Source organism: Typopeltis vanoorti, chromosome 1 (genome assembly GCF_054136105.1).
Source record: "Typopeltis vanoorti isolate ZY-2024b chromosome 1, IOZ_Tvanoo_1.0, whole genome shotgun sequence".
Lineage (NCBI taxonomy): Eukaryota > Metazoa > Arthropoda > Arachnida > Uropygi > Thelyphonidae > Typopeltis > Typopeltis vanoorti.
Genome location: NC_143549.1, coordinates 58,988,411 through 59,013,585, shown reverse-complemented (window position 1 = coordinate 59,013,585; position 25,175 = coordinate 58,988,411). Strand labels below are relative to the sequence as shown.

At 35.2% G+C, this 25,175-nt stretch overlaps 1 protein-coding gene across 1 annotated transcript in view; it reads right to left on the bottom strand.

Annotated features, from left to right (window-relative positions):
* The window catches only part of LOC150110021 (ankyrin repeat and FYVE domain-containing protein 1), a 532,825-nt gene that overhangs the window by 432,654 nt on the left and 74,996 nt on the right, over positions 1–25,175 (bottom strand). The window contains 1 exon segment of the mRNA XM_090395273.1: positions 5,891–6,009. Coding sequence (XP_090251399.1) covers positions 5,891–6,009 — 119 coding nt within the window.

Sequence of the window (25,175 nt, the reverse complement as noted above, 5' to 3'; positions counted from 1 at the left end):
GAAAACGCACTAATCAAAGGTGCATTAATCGAGAGATTGCTGTATTGCGTAAATGGAACCTATATTATACAGAACAATACAGAACTTGTAAGTTATAAACTGGTATTAGAACTGAAGAATGTATGCTGGTGGTAAGTTATTCAATCATATGCAGTTATACGCATTTCAAACAGGTTATGTCAACCTCAACTACTAGTCCTCGAGAGTCTTCAGTTGAAATAAACAACTGCTCTAATAAAAATGAAAATTAGCAATAAAAAGAACACATTACACATATTAGGTGCAATTTTGAATGAAGAAAGCAAATAAAATATGGAAATAACATATACGGATATAGTAGGAAGCCTACTGACTAAATAAGAAATGATTTTTTTTTTTTTTTTTTTTTTTTTAAAGCCAAAAAAATCAAGTTAGCAAAATAGTGCTAAAACCAATTTCAATATATGGATCAGCGTTAGGTCAGAAACAACAATGGATTAAAGACCAAAGATGAAAGGTACATAGATGACATTTATGAATTCTTATAAAGGGAGTTAACTGATGACATTAATGGCAGAACCATACTAAATATGAATATAAAAGAATTTGATATCAATGATATTCAAGAATGTGCATGTAGAAGTAATTAATATGAATATAAACATGCTAAAAAAAACACATACTAAATATGAATATAAAAGAATTTGATATCAATGATATTCAAGAATGTGCATGTAGAAGTAATTAAGATGTTGTGGTCACTTATACGGATAAGGAAATGAAAGATTACCAGATCTAGTGTTTAAAACCAAAATGAAAAGTAAAAAAAAAAAAAAATGCAGAGGAAGAGTATCTATGGACTTATGGAGTTAGAAAAAATTTAGAAGATCAAATCAGAATCAGAAACCTGACACACAAACCAATTTGGGAGTTAACTGAAAACAAGTCATGATATCTTAATGTTAGAATGTCAATACACCAAAATAAAAAATAAAAAAAATTACTACATTGAAGCTTTATTTTTGTATGTCTAAACACTATACCTTACTCTTTTCTATTTCTATAGCAAACTAAACACAGCTCATACTTATTACAGTCAGCATTAGGCTCATTCAACATTTTCAAATATATTTATTATTTCTGTTCACATACTGCATATACCACTAAACATTTTCAATATACTGGTAAGTTAAATTGGAAACAATTAAAAGCAAAATATTAACCCAATTCAGATAATCAAAACAGTTACTCGCTGTAATGGATATTAAGCATTTTTTTTAAATTGCATGTTCATTTCCTGAAATTTAATTTGTTATATATTTACTGTGAATCTACTGTGTTATATATTATACATGAAACTAATATTATGACAAGTAAATAATTCATCATCAAATTCCACACATGTACCCTCAAGGGTTGTACAGGATATTATGATAGTACTACATGAAGAAATCCATGCAAAGTACTACATGGAGAGAAGAGGCAAGGAATAAAAGTCTCATTGACTATGTTATTGTTGATAGTGATATTTTCTCCCTGGTGTAGGATACGAGTGTACAGAGGATTTGAAACTGGAAGTGATTACTATTTAGTCTTGAGCAGGATAAAATTGAATTTCATATTGAAAAGAATTACATGTAAGAAAGTTTTAAAGCGAATAAAAGTTGAGCAGCTATCAGATGCGAACCATAGCCTAAAATACACAAAGATTATTGAAGAAAAAATGAAAGGGTTTGAGAACAGGAACCAAACCATGGAGATTCAGTGGCAAGCCTTGAAAAAAACCCTGACTGATTCAGCCAGAGAGGCGTGTGGTTAGGTTGTCTGCAAGGATAGAAAAATCAGAACTCCATGGTGGACACAGGATGTTAAAGAGGCAGTGAAGGAAAAGAAGAAAGCATATCAAAGGTTCCTAGCAAATAAGTCAGCTTGTGCTCATAGAGAATACAGAGACAAATGTAAGAAAGCAAAACACTGTGTAAAACTAGCTAAACAAAAGTCATGAGAGGACTTTGGCAAGAACATAAAATATAAATATCAAGAAGGTGGCAAGATATTCTAAAGTTGTTGAAAAAGCTCAGAAATGGAGGAAAGAATGCTGTAAAATGAATTAGAGACGATAAAGGTGACATGAAAACAGGAGAAAAAAGATATCCTTGAAGTATATCTTTTTTCTCTGTATTTTCGAAAAATTGCTAAATGAAACAGTGATGACAGCACAGTGGTAAAAAAACACTGACCAGGCATGCAGTCAGGAATATAAATCCATACTTGAAGTAGAAAAAGCCATCAAAAGCCTGAAATGTGAAAAGGCAGCAGGAGTAGATGATATTCGATGAGAAATGCTCATTATGAAAGTATAAAAGTCTTCCAGTGGATGCACTGCATATTTCAGAAGGCCTGGATGTAGGGACGAATTCCAGATTATTGGAGTAGAGCTCTCATAGTACCCATATATAAAAAGGGAAATAAAACTGAATGTGAGAATTACAGAGGTATTTCCCTACTGAGTTTTCCTGGCAAGATCTCAAGTATACTTGAGAAACAGTTGAGAAGAATTGTGGAAGAAAAGCTTGGTGAAGAACAAGCTGGATTCAGGCCAAATAGAGGCTGTCAGGATCAGATCTTCACTTTTCGACAAATAGTCGAGAAAGCATGGGAATATAACAAAGATCTGTATTTAAGTTTTATAGATCTAGAAAAGGTATATGACAAGGTGCCAAGAGAGAAGCTATTTGAAAAGCTACAGTTATATGCTTTTCAATGGGGCATTATATCAATCAATACTTAGCCATTATTTGAGTTGCAAGTCTATCTGTTATACACGAAACTAATATTATGACAAACAAATAATTCATCATCAAATTCCTGACATGTACCCTCAAAAGGTGTACAGGATATTATTAGGCTTAATGTTAAATCTGGTGTCACACAAAGATGTACATTATCCCCTCTGTTATTCATTATCTATATGGATCACATTATGAAGGAAAGTGGTATTAAACCAGATATCAAAATTGGAGATGTTAATCTCAGCTCTTTGCTTTATGCAGATGATGTTATACTTCTAAATAAATCCGCTACAAGTCTGCAAGATTCCCTGACTGAAGTGAATAACTGTTGTAATGGATATGGTATGAAGGTCAGCATGAAAAAGAAAGACAATGAAAATAGGCAAAAACATTGAAAATATCAACTGTATTGTGAATGGAAAACCTATAGAACAAGTAAAACATTTCAGCTACTTAGGCACGACTTTTAGTGAATACAGGAAATTAAATATGGAAATAGACAATTTTTCATGTGGTACTATCATATTATGTACACTGCTAGAAGGTATATATCAGGAATTTGATGATAATGATACATGAAGAACTTACATCATTACTAACTTCCTATCAACAATTTTCCTCAAAATGAATCTGTTATCTGTCAAGACTCCAACATTATCAGGTCTTATATTTCTGTCTTCTAAGGCAATTTTTACTGTATCAAATGACCTATATCATAGTCTTCCTCTGGGTGTTTTTCCTGCCAAGTTGGCAGGGAAAACACCCAGAGGAAGACTTGTTTTGCAGAGAACACTTGTTTTGCTAATCTTTCCCCTCCCATAATCTGAAGTGACATATCACCTGAGATTAGCTCCGCTAACACATTCCTGGATGCTGAAAATGTCAAGTTCTTTCTTAATATCCTCGTTTTTAATATGCTATTACCATTGATACCATCTGTTCATGCCCCTAATCTCTCTCTCTCAGCACTCTCATATCTGTGGACTCTATCTTTGGTAAAGTGTTTTATTTCTAACCAGCTCTCAGATCCATAAGCTAAAATTGGTTTGAACACTGTCTTATATATAGTAAATTAGTGTTTTGACTAATTTCTCTCTTATTCCATATAAATTTATTCAGTTGACTTCCTACCATACTAGCTTTGTTGATTCCATTGTCTATTTCCATATTTAATTTACAATCTTCACTAAAAATTGTGCCTAGGTAGCTGAAACGTTACTTGTTCTATAGGTAATCCATTCAATGAAATTGATATTTTCGATGCTTCTGCCTATTTTCATTTTCTTTGTCTTGTTATACCTGGTTTTCATACCATATTTATCACAACCAACAGTTATTCAATTTAGTCAGGGAATCTTGCAGACTTGTACTGGATTTATTTAAAAGTATAATGTCATCTGCATAAAGTAAAGAGCTCATATTAACATCTCCAATTTTGATATCAGGTTTAATACCACTTTTCTTCATAATGTGATCTATATAGATAATGTACATCCTTGTCTCACACCAGATTTAACATTAAACCGTCTTCATGTACTTCCTTCAATTCTAACTGCTGACTTGCAACTCAAATAAAGTATTGCTTGATATAATGTTCTATTGGCACCATACAGGAGTAGTGTTTGAATAGTTTCTTTTCTCTTGGCACCTTGTCATATGCCTTTGCAGATCTACAAAACCTTTAATACAGATCTTTGTTATATTCCCATGATTTCTTAACTATTTGCTGTAACGTGAAAATCTGATTCTGAAGCCTCTATTTGGCCCGAATCCAGCTTGTTCTTCACCAAGCCTCCCTTTCACAATCCTTCTCAACCATTTCTAAAGTATATTTGCATAAATCTTATCAGGAACTCCCAGTAAGGAAATACCTCTGTAATTCTCACATTCAGTTTTATTTCCCTTTTTGTAGATGGGTACTATGAGAGCCCTACTCCAATCATCTGGAATTTGTCCTTCTGAACTATGCAGCACAGCCACTGCAAAACTTTTATACCTCCATACTTGAGCATTTTTGGTCGAACACCAACTACTACTGTTGCCTTTCGACATTTCAAGAATTTGATGGCTTTTTTCTACTTCAATTATGGATATGTATATTCTTCATTGCATGCCTACTGAGTATTTTACTGTGCTGTCACTGCTTGTTTCATTTAGCAATTTTTCGAAGTAACTGCTCCATACATCAAGGATATCTTTTTCTCCAGTTTTCCTATCGCCTTTATCATCTCTAATTTCTTTTACAGCACTCGTTCCTCCCTTTCCTGCATTTCTGTGCGTTTTCAACAGATTCCAGAATATTTTGCCACCTTCCTGATATTTATTTTCTGTTTCATTGCTCATTTATTAATGAATTTCATGATTTTATTTTAGGTGCATTCCACTCATAAAAGCTGTAAACCTGCTGCATGTTGGTATTAGTACGAAGGGTGGACAACAAAGGATTAAATAATCCAGAAATCCTACTCCTCAGATCTTCTCTAAGGCAACATTTCCAGATTATCTAATCCTTAGGCCACATCCACAGTAATAAAGTTAATGTATGATTAGATTTAAACCTTTTTTGAAGGTCTAAAATGGCCAGAAAAAGAATTTTCTGGCCATTTTAGGACTTCACAAGGTTGAGGTCTTATACTTGCTGATTAAATTTGTGTTCCCACCTATAGATATTCACAATATTCATACCCATTGGAATTTGAGCCACCAACCTACTGGTTGGAGAGTGAATAATTATCCAATCAACCATGCCTTAAAAATGGTAGATGTGTTTTTATGCTAAATGGACATTTCAGTCAAAATACAAATCATACATTGGGCCATTAACAGTCAGCTCTCCTACAACAAACACCACTATAACAACCTAGTGAAAAAGCCATCACCAAACATTATACTAAAATAAAATCATTAACCCTATTGACCACTATTCCTGTCACCCCAAAGTGTTCATTACAGTTGACTGTATTGACCAACCAAAATACATATGTAGGTTATTTGTGTCAAGTTCTGGCAGACAACTATTGCCGTTGATATCACAACTGGAGAAGGACACCTAGCAAAATGGTGGTGCATTTATCTTTCATTAAAATATGCAGAATAAAACTGCAGTAATATCCACCTACCTGTAAAATCCAAATGATCAACATCCGCAAGGTTTGGTACACCCCAGCTATTACTCCGTGCTGATAAAACAAAGCGATGTGCTCTTATCAACCTCCCTTCAAGCTGCACTGTCAAATCACTAAAATGGAATATTTCAGTTATGAAAAATATCATTAAAAAATGTATACATTTTGATTTATTACTAATTCAATTTTTCTTGCAAATATTGTTCGAAAAAAAGCACCTGTAATAATAAATTAGTGATATGAATTTCATTTTATTTAATATCTCTGGATATTAAGTATGAACATTTCGTTATAGTGTTAATGGGACTGCTGAACTGATAAAAAGCTAGCAAACATTTTTAAAATGAAAACTATTATAAAAGGCAAAAGAGTAGAGTGATTTGAAGAAATGCATGCAAATATTCAAGTAAAACATGATGCAAGATAAGTATAAACAAAACTCTACTGCACCTACTCAAACAGGATTTTCCATTTCAAACATTATTGCTGCTTTTTACAGTACCATTTGGCATCGGTCTATACATATATACACACAAAAAAATTAGAGAATGGATCAATCTGATATACGGACCTCACGAACCTTGTGGGAGGGTAAGATAAATTTGGTATGCAGTTGTGGAGTATCTGATGAGTTTAATTCAGATACATATTTTTATTTTTTTACTTTATTAGGCAACTTATTAACTCATCTAAAAAAATAATTTAAAAGAAACAGGATTAATAAACTATATATTTCTCCCCACTTTCACTGTTTATTGTAATGTAATAGTTCCTTTGATACTCCTTTCCAGAATTTAATTGAATTGTAATTAAATTCATTTGTGTTTGTCTACACGAAGAGAATTTGTTATGTTATTCACTTTGTAAAATGGTGTGAAAATGATTATAATTTTGGTTTCAGTTTATGTTTTGCAAACTTCAGCAAAATTACATAATACAGTGAAAGATAAACACATGGAGTTTGGCAGTATACACAGTTCATGTACTGCACTGTGCCTTCATCCAATAACTGTGCATTTGAAGCTGGCATGAGTGAGAATTAAGAGTGGGAAGATGAAAACTCGTGGCAAAGTAATATGATGGTTATGAGGCAGCAATTTTTACAGAAAGGGTTACATTATTATTATTATGTGCCACCTCCAGGGAGTCCAAAGACTCATTGAGAGAGAGTGTGCCAACAGTATTGAATGATTGTCTCCTTCCAACTACTGACCATACTCAAACTTGCTTAACTTTTTGCAAGCCATTAGCAGCAGAGGCTCTACCAATCGACCAACCTTTGCTGGCTAAACATATCTGGAGGCTTGTGAAATTATTTGAAAGCATTTGTTTCTTCGATATAATGATATACAACCACCAAAAGATATTCAAGAAAAAGGCCTCGAATATAGTTTGTTGTAAGGAAAAACAGTAGCTTACTTTTGGAAAGCAAGTTCCAGCATGAAGTATGTCCACTGTTTGTTAATGTAACTCTGCGTTTGTTCCTGTCAATAGATGGAAGTAAGACTGAACATTTTATCTCAAGCAGAAAGTTCTCTTCTAAATGGTGTTCCTTGTGAGTGTATTACAGAATACTGAAGAAAACTGTTATTCAGTTGAGGATAGGAATTGAATACACGTAATGAAGATTGTGTTTAGAGAATTATGTGCAAAACAGTTTACTGTTTTGCCCTACAGTTTATGAGTTTTAATGTTTTGAGGAAAACTAGTATTGTTTTCAAAGTAGACGAACATAGTATAAAGAAACAAGAGATACTTAAATGATACTCATGGCACAATACTGCTACTACATAACCTGAAAATAACCTATATAACCTTATTTGGTTTTAAACAGGTGTAGGCAAAATAAACACTCAGATCGGTAAATAAAATGATTTACTGGTCTTCTATAAGATAGGTGAAGATGACTGATCTGGATTAAATATTAACAGTGCCACACACTACTTAGAGCTCAGCTTGCTGCATGACAAAGAGATGTCAGTATATGAATGACATGGGAGGGAATCATTAGCGATCCTGCTATAGACCAAAGCCATCTTGGAAAATACTCGTAAGATCAATTATGTAAGAACTATTCTGATTAGAGAAAGACAGTAATAGGAGCAGAAGGATGTTTCTGTGGACTGAACTGTAAGCTCAGTCCACAGATAAAGCTTTTCTTTATGAGTTTCTAGAATATATTTAGCAGCGTTGTCAATGATCCTTGAGATTCTACCCCCTCTCAAGATGTATTCAGTATACATCACCCTAGGGTATACTGAATCCAGTATTGTCAATGATCCTTGAGATTCTCTCCCTACAAGATGTATTTGGTATACATCACCCTAGGGTATACTGAATTCAGTGCACCTGTAGCTTACATTATATTAGTGAACCCAACACACAATTCAAAGTCATAAAAAAAAGAACAGAAGCAACTTGGGCCTCTCTGATCACCTTAACACCTAACACAAAATTGATTGGTTTCTTAAATCATAAAAGCTTGGTATATAGAAAAAAGAAAAAAAATTTAAGGAAACCTGTGAAATTTTGATCAAACATCCTAATCTAAACAATAATAATGGCCCAAGATTATGAATGGCACACATTCAGCCTAAAACTTTCTACATTCTGCAAAACTTCTGTTTCAAGTCCTCTAGCAAACCTGAACTTTGTGATTAAGCAATAATTTCAACTCTTATTTCATAAACTTGCTATTTTGAATACTGTTTTCATCCTAATTTATCTGTGAGTAATCTCAAGCCTAATTTTGTTAATTTATCTGTTACTAAAATCACTAGCCAAACAGATAACAGGACTCTAGCTTTGATTTAGTAGGATTATTTTTTTCCTCAGTTAAACAAATTAGTGTGCATTTAACAATATTATGTGTACTGAAGCGTAGTGTCTCTCTTTGTGTGTGTGTGTGTGTGTGTGTATATATATATATATATATTCCAGATGATGACCTTGACATGAAGGTCAAAATATTGGTATTATTTTGGTTTATATTAAACTGAAGTTATTACTCTAACATGGTTGTTGTCTCCATAATTCACTATAATGAATACTGATCAATACTTAACTATGAAGGAAGAAATTCCAGTGATCCCTATGAATTTACTAGTGAATAAACTATAATAAAAACTTACATAGGGTGACAAACCTGCTGGCAAGGGAAATGTATACAGTGATATATCTTGATTTTGCAAACCTTTGAGCCCTGCCATATGATGAGCATGTATTTAAATTGAATCATACAAAAATAGATAACATTAATGATTGTTGATTGAGTGTTGTTGTTGAGTCCATTGAAGAGTTTCTAGATATGACCATGGAACTGTAGAACTGCTTTGGCAATTTGTTGAACTTTGATGGAGTAGAGCTTTTCTCTAGGGTTATTGTCAATTTTTAGCAGCAATAGCTGGACAAGAATTGATTGCTGATTGATTGACTAATATCAGTGAATTATGTATGGAGGAAGCAGTATTCTAGTAGTGTGTGCGCCACAAACTTATGTTTAAAGCTACTGTTGTTGGAAGTTTTTCCACATGGTTATGCTATAAATTAAAGATGCCAAGAAATTATATTCTTGGTTTAATTCTTTATCCAAGTGTAAGCAAACAAAGTTTGCACCTGAAGTAATTTCAGGATTGAGCAACTCATATATAGAAGCTAATGACTTCACATCACTTGCTTTAGTATTCCATAATGATACTAAATGCACACATGTATAATGCTATGCATTATGGTTAGAGTCACTAGACCAGTTTTGACCTTATTGAGGTCTCATCAGTCGGAGCCAGACCCAGAAGTTCTGGGTCTGGATCCCACTGCTGGAAAAACAGCTATTTCCAGAATCCTAAACTTTGTCCCTGTGGATCCAGATCCATCATTCCAGATTTTAGACAAGTCTCTGACTTGTTTAAGCCATTTCTAATCTTCTGATCAGCAATTCTTCACATTAATAATGGATCCCAGGTACTCGACCTTGCTAACTTCCTTAATTCTTTCTCCATTAAGGTACATTTACTTCTCTGGAACTTCCCCTCTCTATATTCCCTTTGAGAATCATAATCTATCTGCCTAGAATTGAGCTAAAGTCCTCTGTTCTTACTGATCTCAAACTTTGTCAAGGATTTGTCCTAGTTCTTCCTTGTCGTTACAAAGGAGTACTTTTCAATCAGCGTACCTCAGATTACTGATCAATCTACCACATGTCCAATTCCTGTCTTAAGCTCATCCAATGCCACACGTATGATGTCCTCAGCATTGATACTAAACAGACAAGAAGAAAGTAGGAATCCTTACCTAACTCCCCTTTCCAACCTGAAGTCGGTCATTTAATCTAACACCTGTTCTTACCATGACTTCTTGCTCACTGTACAAGTTAGCTATCAACCTGATAACGTCTTGAGGGAAAATCCATTATTTTCATCACTTCCCAGTTTCACATGCTGAACACCATGTAAAGCTTTGGAGCAGTCTATCAAACATTACCACAGGGAGTTTAAATATTTTTCTCTATGATCTGTCTAAGGCAAAGGATCTGATCTCTGGTATCGTTGCCTTTCTTTAAACCTGTTTATTCCTCCGGGATCTCTGCCTCAACTTTGACTTCAATCCTATTTAAGAATGATCTTTAATAAAATCTTGCTTGCATAAGAGATTAAAGTAACAGTTCTATAGTTCTTGCAATCCTTCACATCTCCCTTCTTCGTAGTATGAAATCTGACTTCTTCCAGTTCTTTTAAAATTACACAGTAGTCAGCATTCGTAGTGAAGAATTTATGGAGACAACACACATTAGAATAATTACTTAACTTATAATTTGACGTTTCAACCACTGTATTGAGGCCATCATCAGGAAAACATATTTACAGGATATAAACTACTTAACACTACAAAAAAGCAAGATGAAACTAAATGTTTTGGTTTCTGAAGTACTTTCATATTAGGATTTTCATCTTTTTGGGGTTATTTTGGATGCTATATGGGTTGAAGACGGGTCCTCAAATTGTTGGTATTATTAATCCATCATTCTTATTCAGATTTGGATGATATTTCAGCATTTCATGTTCAAAGAAAAGTTCTTAGTGCGACTGGACTGACTTTGAAAGTTTTTGGAGTCTTATTTTGACTCTTATTACTTGAAAGTCTGTATCACAGTTTGCTCCATGCATTGAGGCTTAAGTGCCGGGAGAACATCATATTGGAAGTTTAATGGAATATTTACAGTACTAGGAAAAGATCAAAAACTATTTTTAATGCTCCCAATTTTTCATTTCAGTCACAGACATCTTCAGGGATTACAAATAACTCTTGTAACACACACTCAAATACAATACAATACTAAGTGAAACACATGGGTGACTTCTTTTCAGCCATTTTCTGTCCACTGCTGAACGGAGGTCTCCTCCAGTTTTTTCCACCTTTCTCTCTTCTTGGCAATGGTTGACCAATTTTTTCCAACAAATTTTGACAGTTCATCACTCCACCTATTTTTGGGATGTCCTCGGCCTTGTTTCCCTTCTTTTGGAATCCAGTTTGTTAGTATAGTGGTCCATCGCTGATCTTCTCTCCTTGATAGATGTCCAGCCCATTTCCATTTTAGTTGCTTATGGTGAAGAATGATGTCAGTGCTGTAAGTCTGGCATCTTATCCAGGTGTTTCACTTCTTATCTTTTAATGTGATGCCTAGCATCAACCTCTCCATTTTTCTTTGTATGTTATTAGTTTATTTGCCAGAGCTTTTGTTAGCGACCAATTTCACAACCATATGTGATGACTGGAAGTACACACTGGTTAAATGTCTTCCTTTTTAAACAGAGTGGGACATCATTATTTTGAAAAATGCTTTTCAATTTTCTGAATGCACCCAAGGCAAGTTGAACTCTCCTATTTATTTCCTTTTTGAGTCCACAGTTTAGATCAATGAGATGACCTAAGTAGGTATATGAAGAGACTCTTTCCAAGAAATTGTTTTCTATTATGTTTTTTGGTGTTACAAAATGATTAAACATGATTTTAGTTTTTTCTCTGTTTATTTTTAGACTGACTTTTCTGCTTTCATGATATAGGTCTTCCATCGTCATATTAAGGTCTTCTGGAGTGTTCGCAAAAATTATATCATCTGCATATCTTAGGTGTGTTAAGTTTCTGTTATTAATTTTTATACCAAGATTAATCCAGTTTATATTATTAAATAATTCTTGAAGGACTGCTGTAAAGATTTTGAGTGACAAAGAGTCTCCTTGTCAGACACCTTTTTCAATTGATATTTTATTGCTACTTGTGTGAAGTTGGATTGTTATGTTGCAGTGTGGTATATTTCCTGGAGGAGGTCCATATATTCTCCAGGAACTCCCTGATTCTGGAGTGCTTTGATTATTGCAAGTTTTGGTGGAATCGAATACTTTTTCATAATCAATAAAGGCAAAACAGAGAGGTAATTGGTTTTCTTCTGTTTTTTCTATTATTTGTTTTACTGCATGAATATGATCAATTGTGTTAAAGCCATTACGGAATCCTGCTTGTTCTACTGGTTGATTTGAGTCTAGAAGAGGGGTTAACCTGTTTGTTATTACATGGGTGACTACAGTACTATATAGGTGGTCTGCCCTCTATGGCGTTTGTAGGTGGCCTAGGATGTAAAGTGGGATCTCTGATAATTGATGTTTCCCAAATTTTGGGATGTTTTATCAACCATAATAATTTAAATTCAGTTGATTTCTGAGTGCTGCTGCAGATTCTTCTAAAAATAGTCTTTCTTTTTCGAATTGAATATGGTGGAGCATGGGTGGTTTTTCTCCAGAAGATCCTATGGGTTGTATCCAAAACATGATCTGCAAGGCCAGAATGACCATAGTCGTGATTGCAGGTGTATGATTTGCTGTTCTAAACAGATGGTTACTGATCTACCTATCTGTCCAAAGTAAGCCAGCTTGCAAGAACAGGGTACTTTATATACTCCAGGAACTGAGAGAGGAGGGAGCTGATCTTTGGTAGAACGGATGAAGGTAGCAAGTTTACGGTGGGATTTAAAAGCTGTGCAGAGGTTGCACTTGAAGGATCTGGCTATTTTTTTCTGATGTGCCACAGATGTAGGGAATGGTGATGGCATTTCTGAAATCGTTCTGAAGAGATGGTCAGGGAATAGGGGAAGAACTGATTATTTTTTTTAATTCTGTAAATGCTGTAGCCATTTGAAAGAAAGATGTTGTGTATGTGGTTGAGTTCTGTTGAAAGGGAGATTCCACTGGAACAAAGACTGTGGGCTCTATTGGTTAGAGTTTTAATAATTCCATATTGTTGAGAAGAGTGGTAGTGGTGAGAAAGTTTGTGAATGTATCTGCCTATGTGAGTAGGTTTTCTATACACAGTGAAGGAAAGGTTACCATTAGGAAGGCATGTTACTAAGGGGTCTAGGAAGGGTAAACTATTGTTATTTTCCCTTTCCATTGTAAACTGGATTCTTGGATGTTGAGAGTTTATTTTTCACTTGGTTAGACTATAATAAGTTTAGTTTAATCCTTTATCCAAGTGTGAGCAAACAAAGTTTGCACCTGAAAGTATCTTCAGGACTGGGGTAAGGTAGTGCAACACCAGGCAACCTGTTGGAAAGGTGGAGAAAGCTCTCATCACTCCTATTTCAGTATCTCCCATAATGCAAAGCACATCTCCTTGTGGATATGTGTAATGCTATGCATTAAGGCAAGGGCCAATACCCATACCGGTTTCGACCTTTATTGAGGTCTCGTCAGTGGGAGCCAGGCCCAGTAGTGGAGATACAAAGGCAGAAGCAATGAGAAGTCATCCTAACCTATAGGAGTTGCCAAAGGGTGTGCAACCTTATTATTAAATTACTCTGGATTCAGAGAAAGATGTTGAGAGTTTATTTTTCACTTGGTAAGACTATAATAAGTTTAGTTAATCCTTTATCCAAGTGTGAGCAAACAGAGTTTGCACCTGAAAGTATCTTCAGGACTGGGGTAAGGTAGTGCAACACCAGGCAACTCGTTGCAAAGGTGGAGAAAGTTCTCATCACTCCTATAATGCAAAGCACATCTCCTTGCAGATATGTGTAATGCTATGCATTAAGGCAAGGGCCACCACTCATACCAGTTTCAACCTTTATTGAGGTCTCGTGACGAGACCTCAATAAATTAAACTAAACTTATTATAGTCTAACCAAGTGAAAAATAAACTCTCAACATCTTTCTCTGAATCCGGAGTAATTTAATAATAAGGTTGCACACCCTTTGGCAACTCCTATAGGTTAGGATGACCTCTCATTGCTTCTGCCTTTGTATCTCCACTACTGGGCCTGGCTCCCACTGACGAGACCTCAATAAAAGTCGAAACCGGTATGGGTAGTGGCCCTTGCCTTAATGCATAGCATTACACATATCCGCAAAGAGATGTGCTTTGCATTATGGGAGATACTGAGATAGGAGTAATGAGAGTTTTCTCCACCTTTGCAACGAGTTGCACTATCTTACCCCAGTCCTGAAGAAACTTTCAGGTGCAAACTTTGTTTGCTCACACTTGGATAAAGGATTAAACTAAACTTATTATTGGATTCTTGGATGTAGGTTACTGAGATGACTGAGGAAGGAGTCTAATGTGTCTGGGCCATGAGGCTAAATAGAGAACACATCATCTATATATCTTAGCCAGATAGAAAGTATGAGAGGGGGCTGAGTCTATGGCTGGTTTTTCAAAATTTTCCATATAAAAATTGGCAAGAGAAGGGGATATAGCGATTCCTTCTGTTTGTAAATTTTGTTCTTCCAAGAAAAATAACCAGAATTGATGGCCAAGGAAAAGATATCAGATGAAAAAATGTTTTTTTAAGAGTGTTAAGGTATCATTTAAGGGAATACAGGTAAACAGTGTGGTGATGTCAAAGTTTACTAATCTTTCACCCCCCCTCTAAGATCTCCTCATGTCTGAGGACTCGTGACCTTCCTGTTGATGCTTCACGATTTCTTTCTCTCCTGTGCTTCTCTTATTGCTTGTTCTAGTTTAAATCCAGTGATTCTTGATATTTGGTCAATCCACCAAATATCAAGAATCACTAATAATAAAAATAATAATATTTTCAGGCAGTTGCCTTCCTTTTTACATATGTGTCCAAAATATTGCACTATTCTCTTGTCAATTATGTTTATCAGTCTTGTGTGGATATTCTGTTCTTCTAGGATACTTTTGTTTGTTTGTTTTTCTGTCCCAGACACTCTTAACAATTTCTCCAGCACCAGAGCCTGAATGCTCAATTCTTCTGTCATCTTTTGTCATTGTCGAAGACTCAGAAGCACAGAGAAAGATAAAAAAAAAGATTTCTACAAGCTTAATTTTGATCTTTTTGGTGTTATTCTAATATAGCTAGTGTTATTCTTCTTATCCCTTTTTTACATTCATCTTTTTTTTTTTTATTATCACTCAAAGGTAGTTGAAATTGTTGACAATTTCAATTCCTTCTACATCTCTTATTTATTCCTTGATTTATTTGTAAACCATGGCTTAAGCTTTCCCATCCTAATTGATTTAGGATGGATTTTAATTCCTGCTTGTTGCTATTATCACTGTGTCATCTGCATGTCGTAGGTTAGAGATTGTTCAGCCACCTAATTTAATGCCTCCATTCCACATTTTTAGAGATCTCTTCATAAGAGTTTTACTGTAAAGGTTGAATAGTAATGGTGAGAGTATGCATCCTTCTCTTAATCCTTTTTCAAATTGGAATGCAGGAGACACTGAGTTTTCAATTCTTACTGTTACTTGATATAAGTTCTTTATGAGGGTTACTAGATAGTTTGGTATTCCTGATTCTTGTGATATCCCATAAAAGACTCTACCTCATGCAGTCAAAGGCCCTGGAATAATCTATAAAGCATAGATAAAGGCTTAAGTTGAATTCCCTTGCTTTTTTGATTATTTGTCTGATGTTAGATATATGATCTCTAGTTCCTCGACTTTTTCTGAATCCTGCTTGTTCTTCTGAGATCTGATGGTCTATAAAACTTTGTAATCTTTCCTTAATAATTTGTAGTAAAATCTTGCTGGTATGTGAGATAAGGGGGCAATCATGTGGTAGTTTTCACATCTGTTGTGATTGCTTTTTTGTAGATTGGGATAATGATGGAACTAGTCCAGTCATCTTCCAGTCTTCTAGATTTTGTTGCATAAATCATGTATCCAGTTGACTACATTCTCACCAAGGTCTTTCAGCATTTCAGCCAGTATTGAATCAGGACCTGGGGCTTTGTTATTCCTTAATTTTTTGATTGCTTATTCTACTTCACTTCTGAGGATCTCTGGTTCTGTTGCCATGTTTTCCATAGCTCCATCTTCTTGTTGAATAGCTGGGTCCTTGTAAAGCTCAGCAAAATACTCTTTCCATTTTTTGGCTATGTCATTAGTATCATTTAAGATACTGCCATTTTCCTCTGCAATTATATTAAGTTTTTTTGAATTTTTTGGTTATATCCTTAACCTTCTTGAATAAATCTGTTGTTTCATTAGAGTTGGAGTGTCTTTATTTCTTTACAGATGTTTTGAATATAGCTATTTTTGTCTTTTTGACAAGATTTCTTAATAGTTTTATTCAGGTAATTTGGGTTTTGCCCAGCTGCTAACTCACTTACCCCACTGATGTAACATGGTGCATCAGTGGCATCTATATCAGACCTCGGTGGCATTACATCGCAATACTGCCCTAGAGAGATGAGTAGTGTGATCATGGATGAGAAAAAATGAGTGGCACGTGAATAAGAATATAAAAGTAGAGTGTCATAGGTTTGAAAGATGGTGATGATTGGGAGGATAAATGTTGAGCAAGAGTAAGTAGCTTACACACACACACACACACACACACACACACACACACACACACACACACAGAGAGAGAGAGAGAGAGAAAGAGATGCACAAAAAAGAAGTGGAATGAATCAGGAATGAATTCAGAAGGTGAAAGAAGAAAATAGGAGACTGGAAACAATGAATGCAAAATCAATCAGTGTGAGTGAGAGAGAGAGAAAGAGATGGAAATGACAGAAGGGGGAGAGAGAATAGGAGAACCAGTTAAAGAGAGGGAATGAAAGGCAAGACAGTACAGGAAATAGGGATGGAGAGATGACAGTATGGCAGGCAAGTGGGAGAAAAAGGAAAAAAGTGCAGAGGAGAGAAAGTAAGGAATGCAGTTGAGCAAGGAAGAAACAAAGTGGTAAGAGGTGTGATATATGGAGATTTTGATAGTGGTGTGGAAGATAGAATGCCAGAGAAGCATCTGCCTGGAGGAACAATAGTGTGACTATGACAATTAAGTAAGGTGAAAGAGTGAATAAGATGATTGGGATAGTGGGCATGAATGACTTCAGAGGGATTGTGAATCAGGGTAGTGAGAGATCTGAGATTCATGTTTGAGGTTTTACAGAAAATAGTGTTCCCCAGATATGATAATGCAAGGCTGCAGAGAAGAGCAACAATGAATAGTATTATAGCCAGAATATGTTGAAAGAGAGGCTTGGATTATGTGAATGCTTGGAGGGCATTTGAAGACAGAAAGGCACTGCATGTGAGAGACAGCTTGCATTTGAATGCGGAAGGACATAGGAATCTGGAGAGAATGTTGTTCTCTGAATTTTATTGGAATAAAATTCAGAGGTAGCCTCAGCCTGTCCAAAGATTATTAGGATCACTAAGACATAGTTGACAGAAGATAATATATTAAGAGGAATAGAAGTAGTAGCAGGGTATAGAATTTCTCGGTAGGATAGGAAGTGCAAATTCTTCACTTTGCACTTGCAGCCATGGATGACTCAAAAAATAATCTTTCTGATCTGTAATGACTTCTAAATAGCACATTAGTTTTCTTCCATCTAATCCTGCGAGAAGGGATGTCCCAAGGATGGTTTGCCAGTCCTGACTTGCCTTAATAATGGTAGTGCATGTATTTTTTATGTTCTCCAAGGCAAATATTAACAGATCTTCCTATCTGTCCATAGTAGGCCAAGTCACAGAGAACTTCATACACTTCAGGATATGCTCGAGGATGAAATTTTTCCATAGGAGAGTGGATCATAGTTGTTAATTTAACATGCAGTTTGAATGTGGTACGAAGGTCATGTTTTCTATCTTTTCTGATGTACCACTGAAGGGGATGGAAATAGTAATGTTTTGTTCCTGTGTATTAGAGGAGGGAGAAGTAATGGAGCTATGTAGTATTTTATCTATTTTGTAGGAATTGTAGCCATTGGCCAAGGAAGTATGCCATAGATAGTTAAGTTCTGTGGAAAGAGCTGTAGCATTAGAACAAATTACTCTGGCTCTGTGTGTGTGTGTGTTTCGAATAATATACTGTTGGGCTATATGATGATGCGATTGTTTACGTAGATATCTTCCTCTGTCTCTCTCTCTGTGTGTGTGTGTGTGTGCTTTCTGTAAATGGAAAAAGATAGTGATCCATTGAAAAGGCAAATAGTTATTAGATTCTTTTTCTACTGTGAAGTGAAATTTGGGGTGTTGGCTTAGATAGGTGTCTTGACAAAGAGATTGTCCCTGGGGCCAAATGGCAAACACATTACCAAAGCGTAACCATACTAGGGGCTTATATGTAGCTGTGTGGTAAGTATTTTGTTTTCAAAGTATTCCATGTAAAAGTTTGCTATAGAGGGGGAACCCATAGCAGTACCATTAATATGTAGATTTTTCTTTCCCCATGAAAAGTAAACTAGATACATAGTAAATTTTAATAAATCAAAGATATCAGGAGGAATTTAGATTTTATTAAATCAAGAGTGTCTCTACTAGTGGTACATTAGTAAATAAAGAAGTGACATCAAAACTAACCATTATCTGAAATTTGGGATTTAGCCAACCAATTTGTATTCTTATTGGCTTAAATCAAAATACAAAATGATGGTAATGACATCACAAAATTTCATTCCAGCTGGAGTATCACCAAGTTAAACAAAGCCTGCTAAAATTTAAGTATAGGAAGATGGATCACAACATCAAATCAGATGTAAGACAGGGTGCACATTATATCCACTGTCATTCATCGTTTATATGGATTGCATTTTGAAGAAAAGTTGGATTAAACCTGATATCAAAATTGGAGATGTTAATCTCAGCTCTTTATTATATGCAGATATTATACTTCTAAAGAAATACTTCTAAAGTTTTTTTTTATGCAGAGTTGTGAATAATTGGAATGCCTTGCCTGAGAATGTGGTGTATGCAGAGAATTTGAGTGTGTTTAAAGCACGGTATGACGAGCTAAGAAAGGAAATAACTTGAAATCTTTTCTTCTAATATTGTTGAATATTCTGTTATAACAGAAATAATGCCCAGGAAACATATCTACTGTATTTTTTTCTGATGTGCGGTTTTTCCAAAGAAATACTTTTTTCCTGAAAAGCTGACAATTTGTCAGTGGATGTCAAAATACCCATTTTTCCCTTGGATACTTGTATTTAAGTAATTAAAAACATCGGCTAAATATGCCATTTTAGCACACCAAATATCATTTTGAAGACATTTTACAAAAGCATCTGTACCTTCAATTTTGAAAAAAAAAAAAAAAAAAAAAAAGCCCATAATTCATTCTTAAGTTCTAAAATTTGGAATAGCACTTTACCCCTGGATAACCATCTTATTTCAGTGTGCAAAAGCAAAGATTCGTACTTGGCTTCCATAGATATGCAAAGTTTTTTAAAAAGGCATGCTTTAAAGGTATGATGTAATTTACCATATTTACAACTTGGTCTAGTACAGGCTTTAATATTGCCGGTAATGTTTTTGAAACTAGGGATTCTGTGTGCAAAAAAAACAGTGCGTAGATATAATATTTGGGTTTATTTTCTTTGCAAGGGTAATAAATCCTTTAATAGAGCCTACCACTGATGGAGCACCATCCATACAAATTCCTACGCACAGCTCCCATGAAATTTTAAAATTTTCTAAATATGACATAATAGAGTCAAAAATATCTTGTCCTCTTATACATTTGATAAGCCCTCTGCAGAATAGAAATTGATTCACTATTCTGCAGAGAACTTACCAAACAAATCCTAGTATATGAGCTTTACCGCTAATGTCAGTGGACTCATCAATTTGTAAAGCAAAATGTTGTTTGGAAAGTTTGTTGGCAACTGTTTTCTCAATATCATCTGACATATCTTTAATTTTTTTTTTTTTTTTATTGTATCATCCGAATGAGGAATTTTCATAATTTCCTTTTTTTGCTTCATCGCCAAACAAAATGTTTACAATTTCACAATATGCTAGTAAAATAAGAGACTCTACTATAATGTGTGGTTTTAATTTTACCGCAATTAATTCAGCTACCTTATATGATGCAAGTTGCGCCTTATCGGAAACTTTAACAATCTTTTCAAAATATTTTTTTTAACTGTGTCATATGACATCTTTCACCGGCAGAACACATCAGTTCACGGAACACGAGTGTTTCAGGGAACACCGGTTAAGAATCACTGATCTAGACAGTAGACGCTCATTGTAAACAAATATGCAACTTGCTAACATTAGCATCAGTTTACCCACAAGGCACAGGCTAAAAGTAACTGATGCTAATGTTAGCAAGTTGCATATTTGTTTACAATGAGTGTCTACTGTCTAGATAGTAGTCACTTTAACTTCTGCAAATGGTGATCAGTTTTTGGAGATATGTGGATTTAAGCAAGTTAATTTAGTGCTTGCAATTTTATAGGTTATAGCTAGACGAGAAAAGGACATTTAAAAATAATAAATAAACTCCTTACATGCTATCAAAAGTAACATTTCTTATAAAAAAATAATAATAACTATTTTCATATAACATCTTAGTATTATAAAAATAGTTTTGGTCTTGCAAATGGCCAAGAAATGGTCTTTGGGACCTTTATGGGTTTGCAGATCACACTTTGCTAAATAAAATAAGTAATTTATCAAGTAAGTCACTTTTATAATAATTCAAAAATTGACTGCAAATTAGAAATTCTTAAAGCAAAAGAACATTGCTTATACTTTTGCCAGAACATTCCTGGCAACCCATTTGCCATCCTCCAAGCAAAAAACCGAGTCCTAATAGCTCTGCTAACTACTCTCTTCCACAAATCCCATCGGTGACTCCATCTCTTCTTTCCTGCCATGCACTGAAAGTCTTCAGTGTCAATCCTATAAAACCTGTTTAATATTTTTTGTTTTTTTATTTTTGTAACATTTGACCCACCCACACATACAAAAGGTCACAAGACCTATAGTGGATCAGTGCAATGTGTGAGCAAATAGAAGAGCCCCAGGTGAGGAAACTTCTATCACGTCTTCTCTTTTTTCCTATCAGATAGTTTTTTAAGTCCACAGATACTGAATCTATTTTCATACAGAGCATTCCATAAATTTGTCACAGTTTTATCACTCACCTCTGGATCTTCTCCACCACTTCATTCCCACACAATCCAGATCCTAGATCTGTATGCAGTAAACCTGATGTGGCCTTATTGAAGCCTTATAAAGGAGATCAATAATCCCTCTTTCCTTGCTTGTGTTCTTCAACACCCACATAATCTGATATTCTGTTTTGGTTACCTTCAGAATATATCCTCAATTTCAACTCCTCAATCACTACCAAGTCCCTGCCCTCAGTTTCTTGCATATTTTTGTCCAGCAGTTGAAGCTTATTGCAAGAGAAATAACTTAGCTTTCAAAGATCTTTTGCTTTTAGATAATGCACATGATCATCCAAAGTCTCTTATTCATCTGTGTGAGAATGTAAAAATTTTATTTTTTCCACCAAATACAGCATCATTGCAACTTTCAAAGCCTATTTTTTTAAGAAGACATTCTCGAAGGCAGTAGAAATAACAATGGGAGAAAACGTGATTAGGGTCCAAGAATTTTGATAAAATTTTAACATTAAACATGCAGTTGAAAACATTCATGACTCGTGGCAATTGTCTTCTAGCTGCATGAGATTTGTTTAGAGGTCTTCTCCATATATTTGGTGGAGCAATGTTAGATAGGACAGGCAACCAGGGGAAAGGGGTGATTTTCAGTGTCTGTCTCATTAATTGTGCACAGAGTTTAGCTGGGTGTCTATAATGTTAGTGTGTGTGTGTGTACTTCTTTTACAGATAGGGAGCACAGTATTCTGCTGTAGAGAATGCAAGGACTAGTGCAGATGACCTTAGGACTTCTGCACCACAACCCCAGGTTGTTCCAGCAAGTCATGAAATGATATTATTCCTCATTTTAATTTTGTTGGACAGGTTAGTGATGTGCCTTTTGTAAGTTAGGCTTCTGTCCAGGCTCACTCCCAGGTATTTTGCCACAGAAAGAGAGAGGTTGAAATATCGATTTGCCTCTTCATTGTTTAGATGGAATGCTGTGGACACAGTTTTTGTTGGATTAAAGCTTCAGGTAACACCGCTTAAAGTACTCTTTACAGAATGTTCAGGTCTGTGTTCAAAGTTGATTCCAGGTTGGCAAAGGAGGTAGACTAGTTTAGGATTGCTAGGTCATCGGAGTACATATATTTGCTTGAGCTGGTGTGTGGTAAGTTGAACACATAATGTTAAAGAGTAAAAGGGCTAACACAGAGCTCTGTGGGAGACAGTTGTGGAGGAATCTGGGCCTGCTTTTTTTTCTTTTTTCCACCAATGTGGACCTGGATCTTTCAGTCAGAGAGAATGGATTCAAAAAGTGAAAATTTTTTTGCACCTTAAATTATTCCCTACCTTTAGGAGGAGGCTCCTGATCCAGACTGTGTCATAAGTTGATGTTAGATCAATGAAAGTAATGACTCTGGATTTAAGTTTTTTCTGGAAGCCTGCTTCAATCTGTGATGTGTTGTCAGGGCCAGGACCTGGTCGCAGCAACTTCTTCCCAGCCTGAAGCCAGATTGCTAGGTCATCTGGAGTGTTCTTTCGATGAATGGTGAAATTCTTTTAAGGAGAATTCTTTCAATGAGCTTAAAGGTGGAGCAAAGCAAGGAGATAGGTTGTAGATTTTTGACATCATTTGGATCTTTTCCTGATTTGGGTACCACAATTATTTTGGCTTCAAACCACAGATTTGGTAGTTTTCCAGTTGTTATAATTTTTGAAAAAAAGGGTAGCCAGCCATGTTTGACTTCATTGGCCGAGATGTTTTAGAAATTTGGGGAAGGATACCATCCACTCCAGCAGCCTTGACATTCTTGGTGAGTTTTAAGGCTTCTCATACCTCTTCTTGAGATACTGGGTGTACAAATGGCCTGTCTTCAGGTTTTTTTTCTGATGGAAGATTGTTGCACAGTTATTTTCCTGATAAAGATGGGACTATCTTGGAGGTTTTCAGTAAATGACTAGCCATTTGATCAGGAGTTATCTCTGGTGGTTTTTGTGTTGTGTGGTGCTTCAGACAAAAGAAGCCCCAGATATGTAACTCTGGTAACATCAAGCTAATGTCTCTAACCAGGCATCCAAAGGTACCAAGCCTCCTGGACCACTTGTAGCAATCATGATAAAAACTTTATGCAGTGGGACCATACCACGCTCTTTCCACTCCAGTGGCAACTTTCCTGGTACCAAGGCTTAAGCAGCTTGGTCAGGGAAGCTGATAATTCCCTTGCATATTCTCATAATACATGAGCTGATATGCCATCTAATCCCAAAGCTCTGCTCATATTGAGGTTCAGCAATATTTTAATACCTCTATTCTCCCATCTGTCAATGTCACACCTGGCATTGCATATCACCACATAGATGGTACACACTTGAAAAATGCTCACTCCATAATTCAACAATTTAGCTTCTTTCTGTTGCCTCCCCACCATCAGCACTTTTTTAAAGTCATTCTTCCATAGTCATTTCTCCTTTTACTTGCCATATAGCAAAATTCTTGATGATTTCTTTTGACCTCATTAGCTAGTTTTGTCTCATAATTAGCTTCGGCTTTCTTTACCGTGCATATCATCCTTTTTTTTCCCTGTGCCTTGTCTTTTTCTGCAACTCCTGCTTAATGATGCTATTCATCCGTCCATCTAACTCCTACATGATTTATCCTTCTGACTCTGGGTTCTTTCTTCAAACACCTCTTGACCACCTCCCATGCACCACCATCTCCTCCCTCCAAATTCTTATGCCACAGCACTGTTGAAAGCTGACTTCTCATGTTGTCATAATCATCTGTTTGTAATTCCATATATATATTCTTCTCAACAGAAAATTCTGAAAGTGGTGCAATTAATAAAATATTTTGTTCTTCTACATCAGTGTTTCCCCAAAATGTGGTACACTTATCCCCAGAGGTACAAAAAGGGTCTAAAGTATACAAGGCACTTCGTGAAAAAAAATTATGCAAATAAGCAGAAGTATATTCTATAATTATTCAATAACTAAAATATCAAAAGGAAGTTTTAAATAAAATTTGCATCTTGACATGTATCAACTAACTCCATTAGGGCCATATCTGTTGAACAGCACAATTGCATGGTTCTGCATTAGATGTTAAATTCAAAGAGTTCAAATCACACAGAACTATCTAATAAATCTAATGCATGTATATTGATTCATGCAACTAAAAATGTATTTAACAATTTTTTAAAAAATCTTCACATCTGTACTTTATTATAGCACATATGTTAAAAATTTAAAAATATAACTTCTTCCAAACTGCCATTGCCTGAGAGAGAGAGTAGGGAAGGAGAAGTGAATATGCAGGTGCTACTAAAATTTTAAAAGAGGGATGTGGGTACTGAAAGTTTAGGAAACACTGCCCTGAATATTCTTTATATAATTCAATGTATACTCTTTTGCAATAAAAGTAAATAAAAATAATCACTTCAGCAAATAAGAATTACTTCGGATATTATAGAGAATATTTTAGTGTACGTTTTGAATTCTTTTTATTCATATTTTACTTTCTACAGCAACCAGTTAAAATAGATAATAATAGTGTTAGATCCTGAATGCAGAACTTTACAAGCAAATTCTTCATTCAGGATTTAACATAATAAGCTACTACTAAATAAGGAAATATCTGCACATCAGCTAATAATTATAAAGTATTATTTTATGTTTTGTAATAATTGTAGTCCATGTGTGCCATATAATGAGAGTTATTGTTAGGTTATATGTAATCCCTAAGTAAGCTGTCTAGTACTTTGCAAAATTCTGAGAAAAGTTTATAATAGTAATCCAGAATAATCACGTATAATCGGTATGAGTCGAGCGTAGCGATGGAGGCTATACCTACGCGGAAATATGACGTCAGAGCATCTTCCTGGAATAATGTAACCGGACAGGCTAGCAAGAGT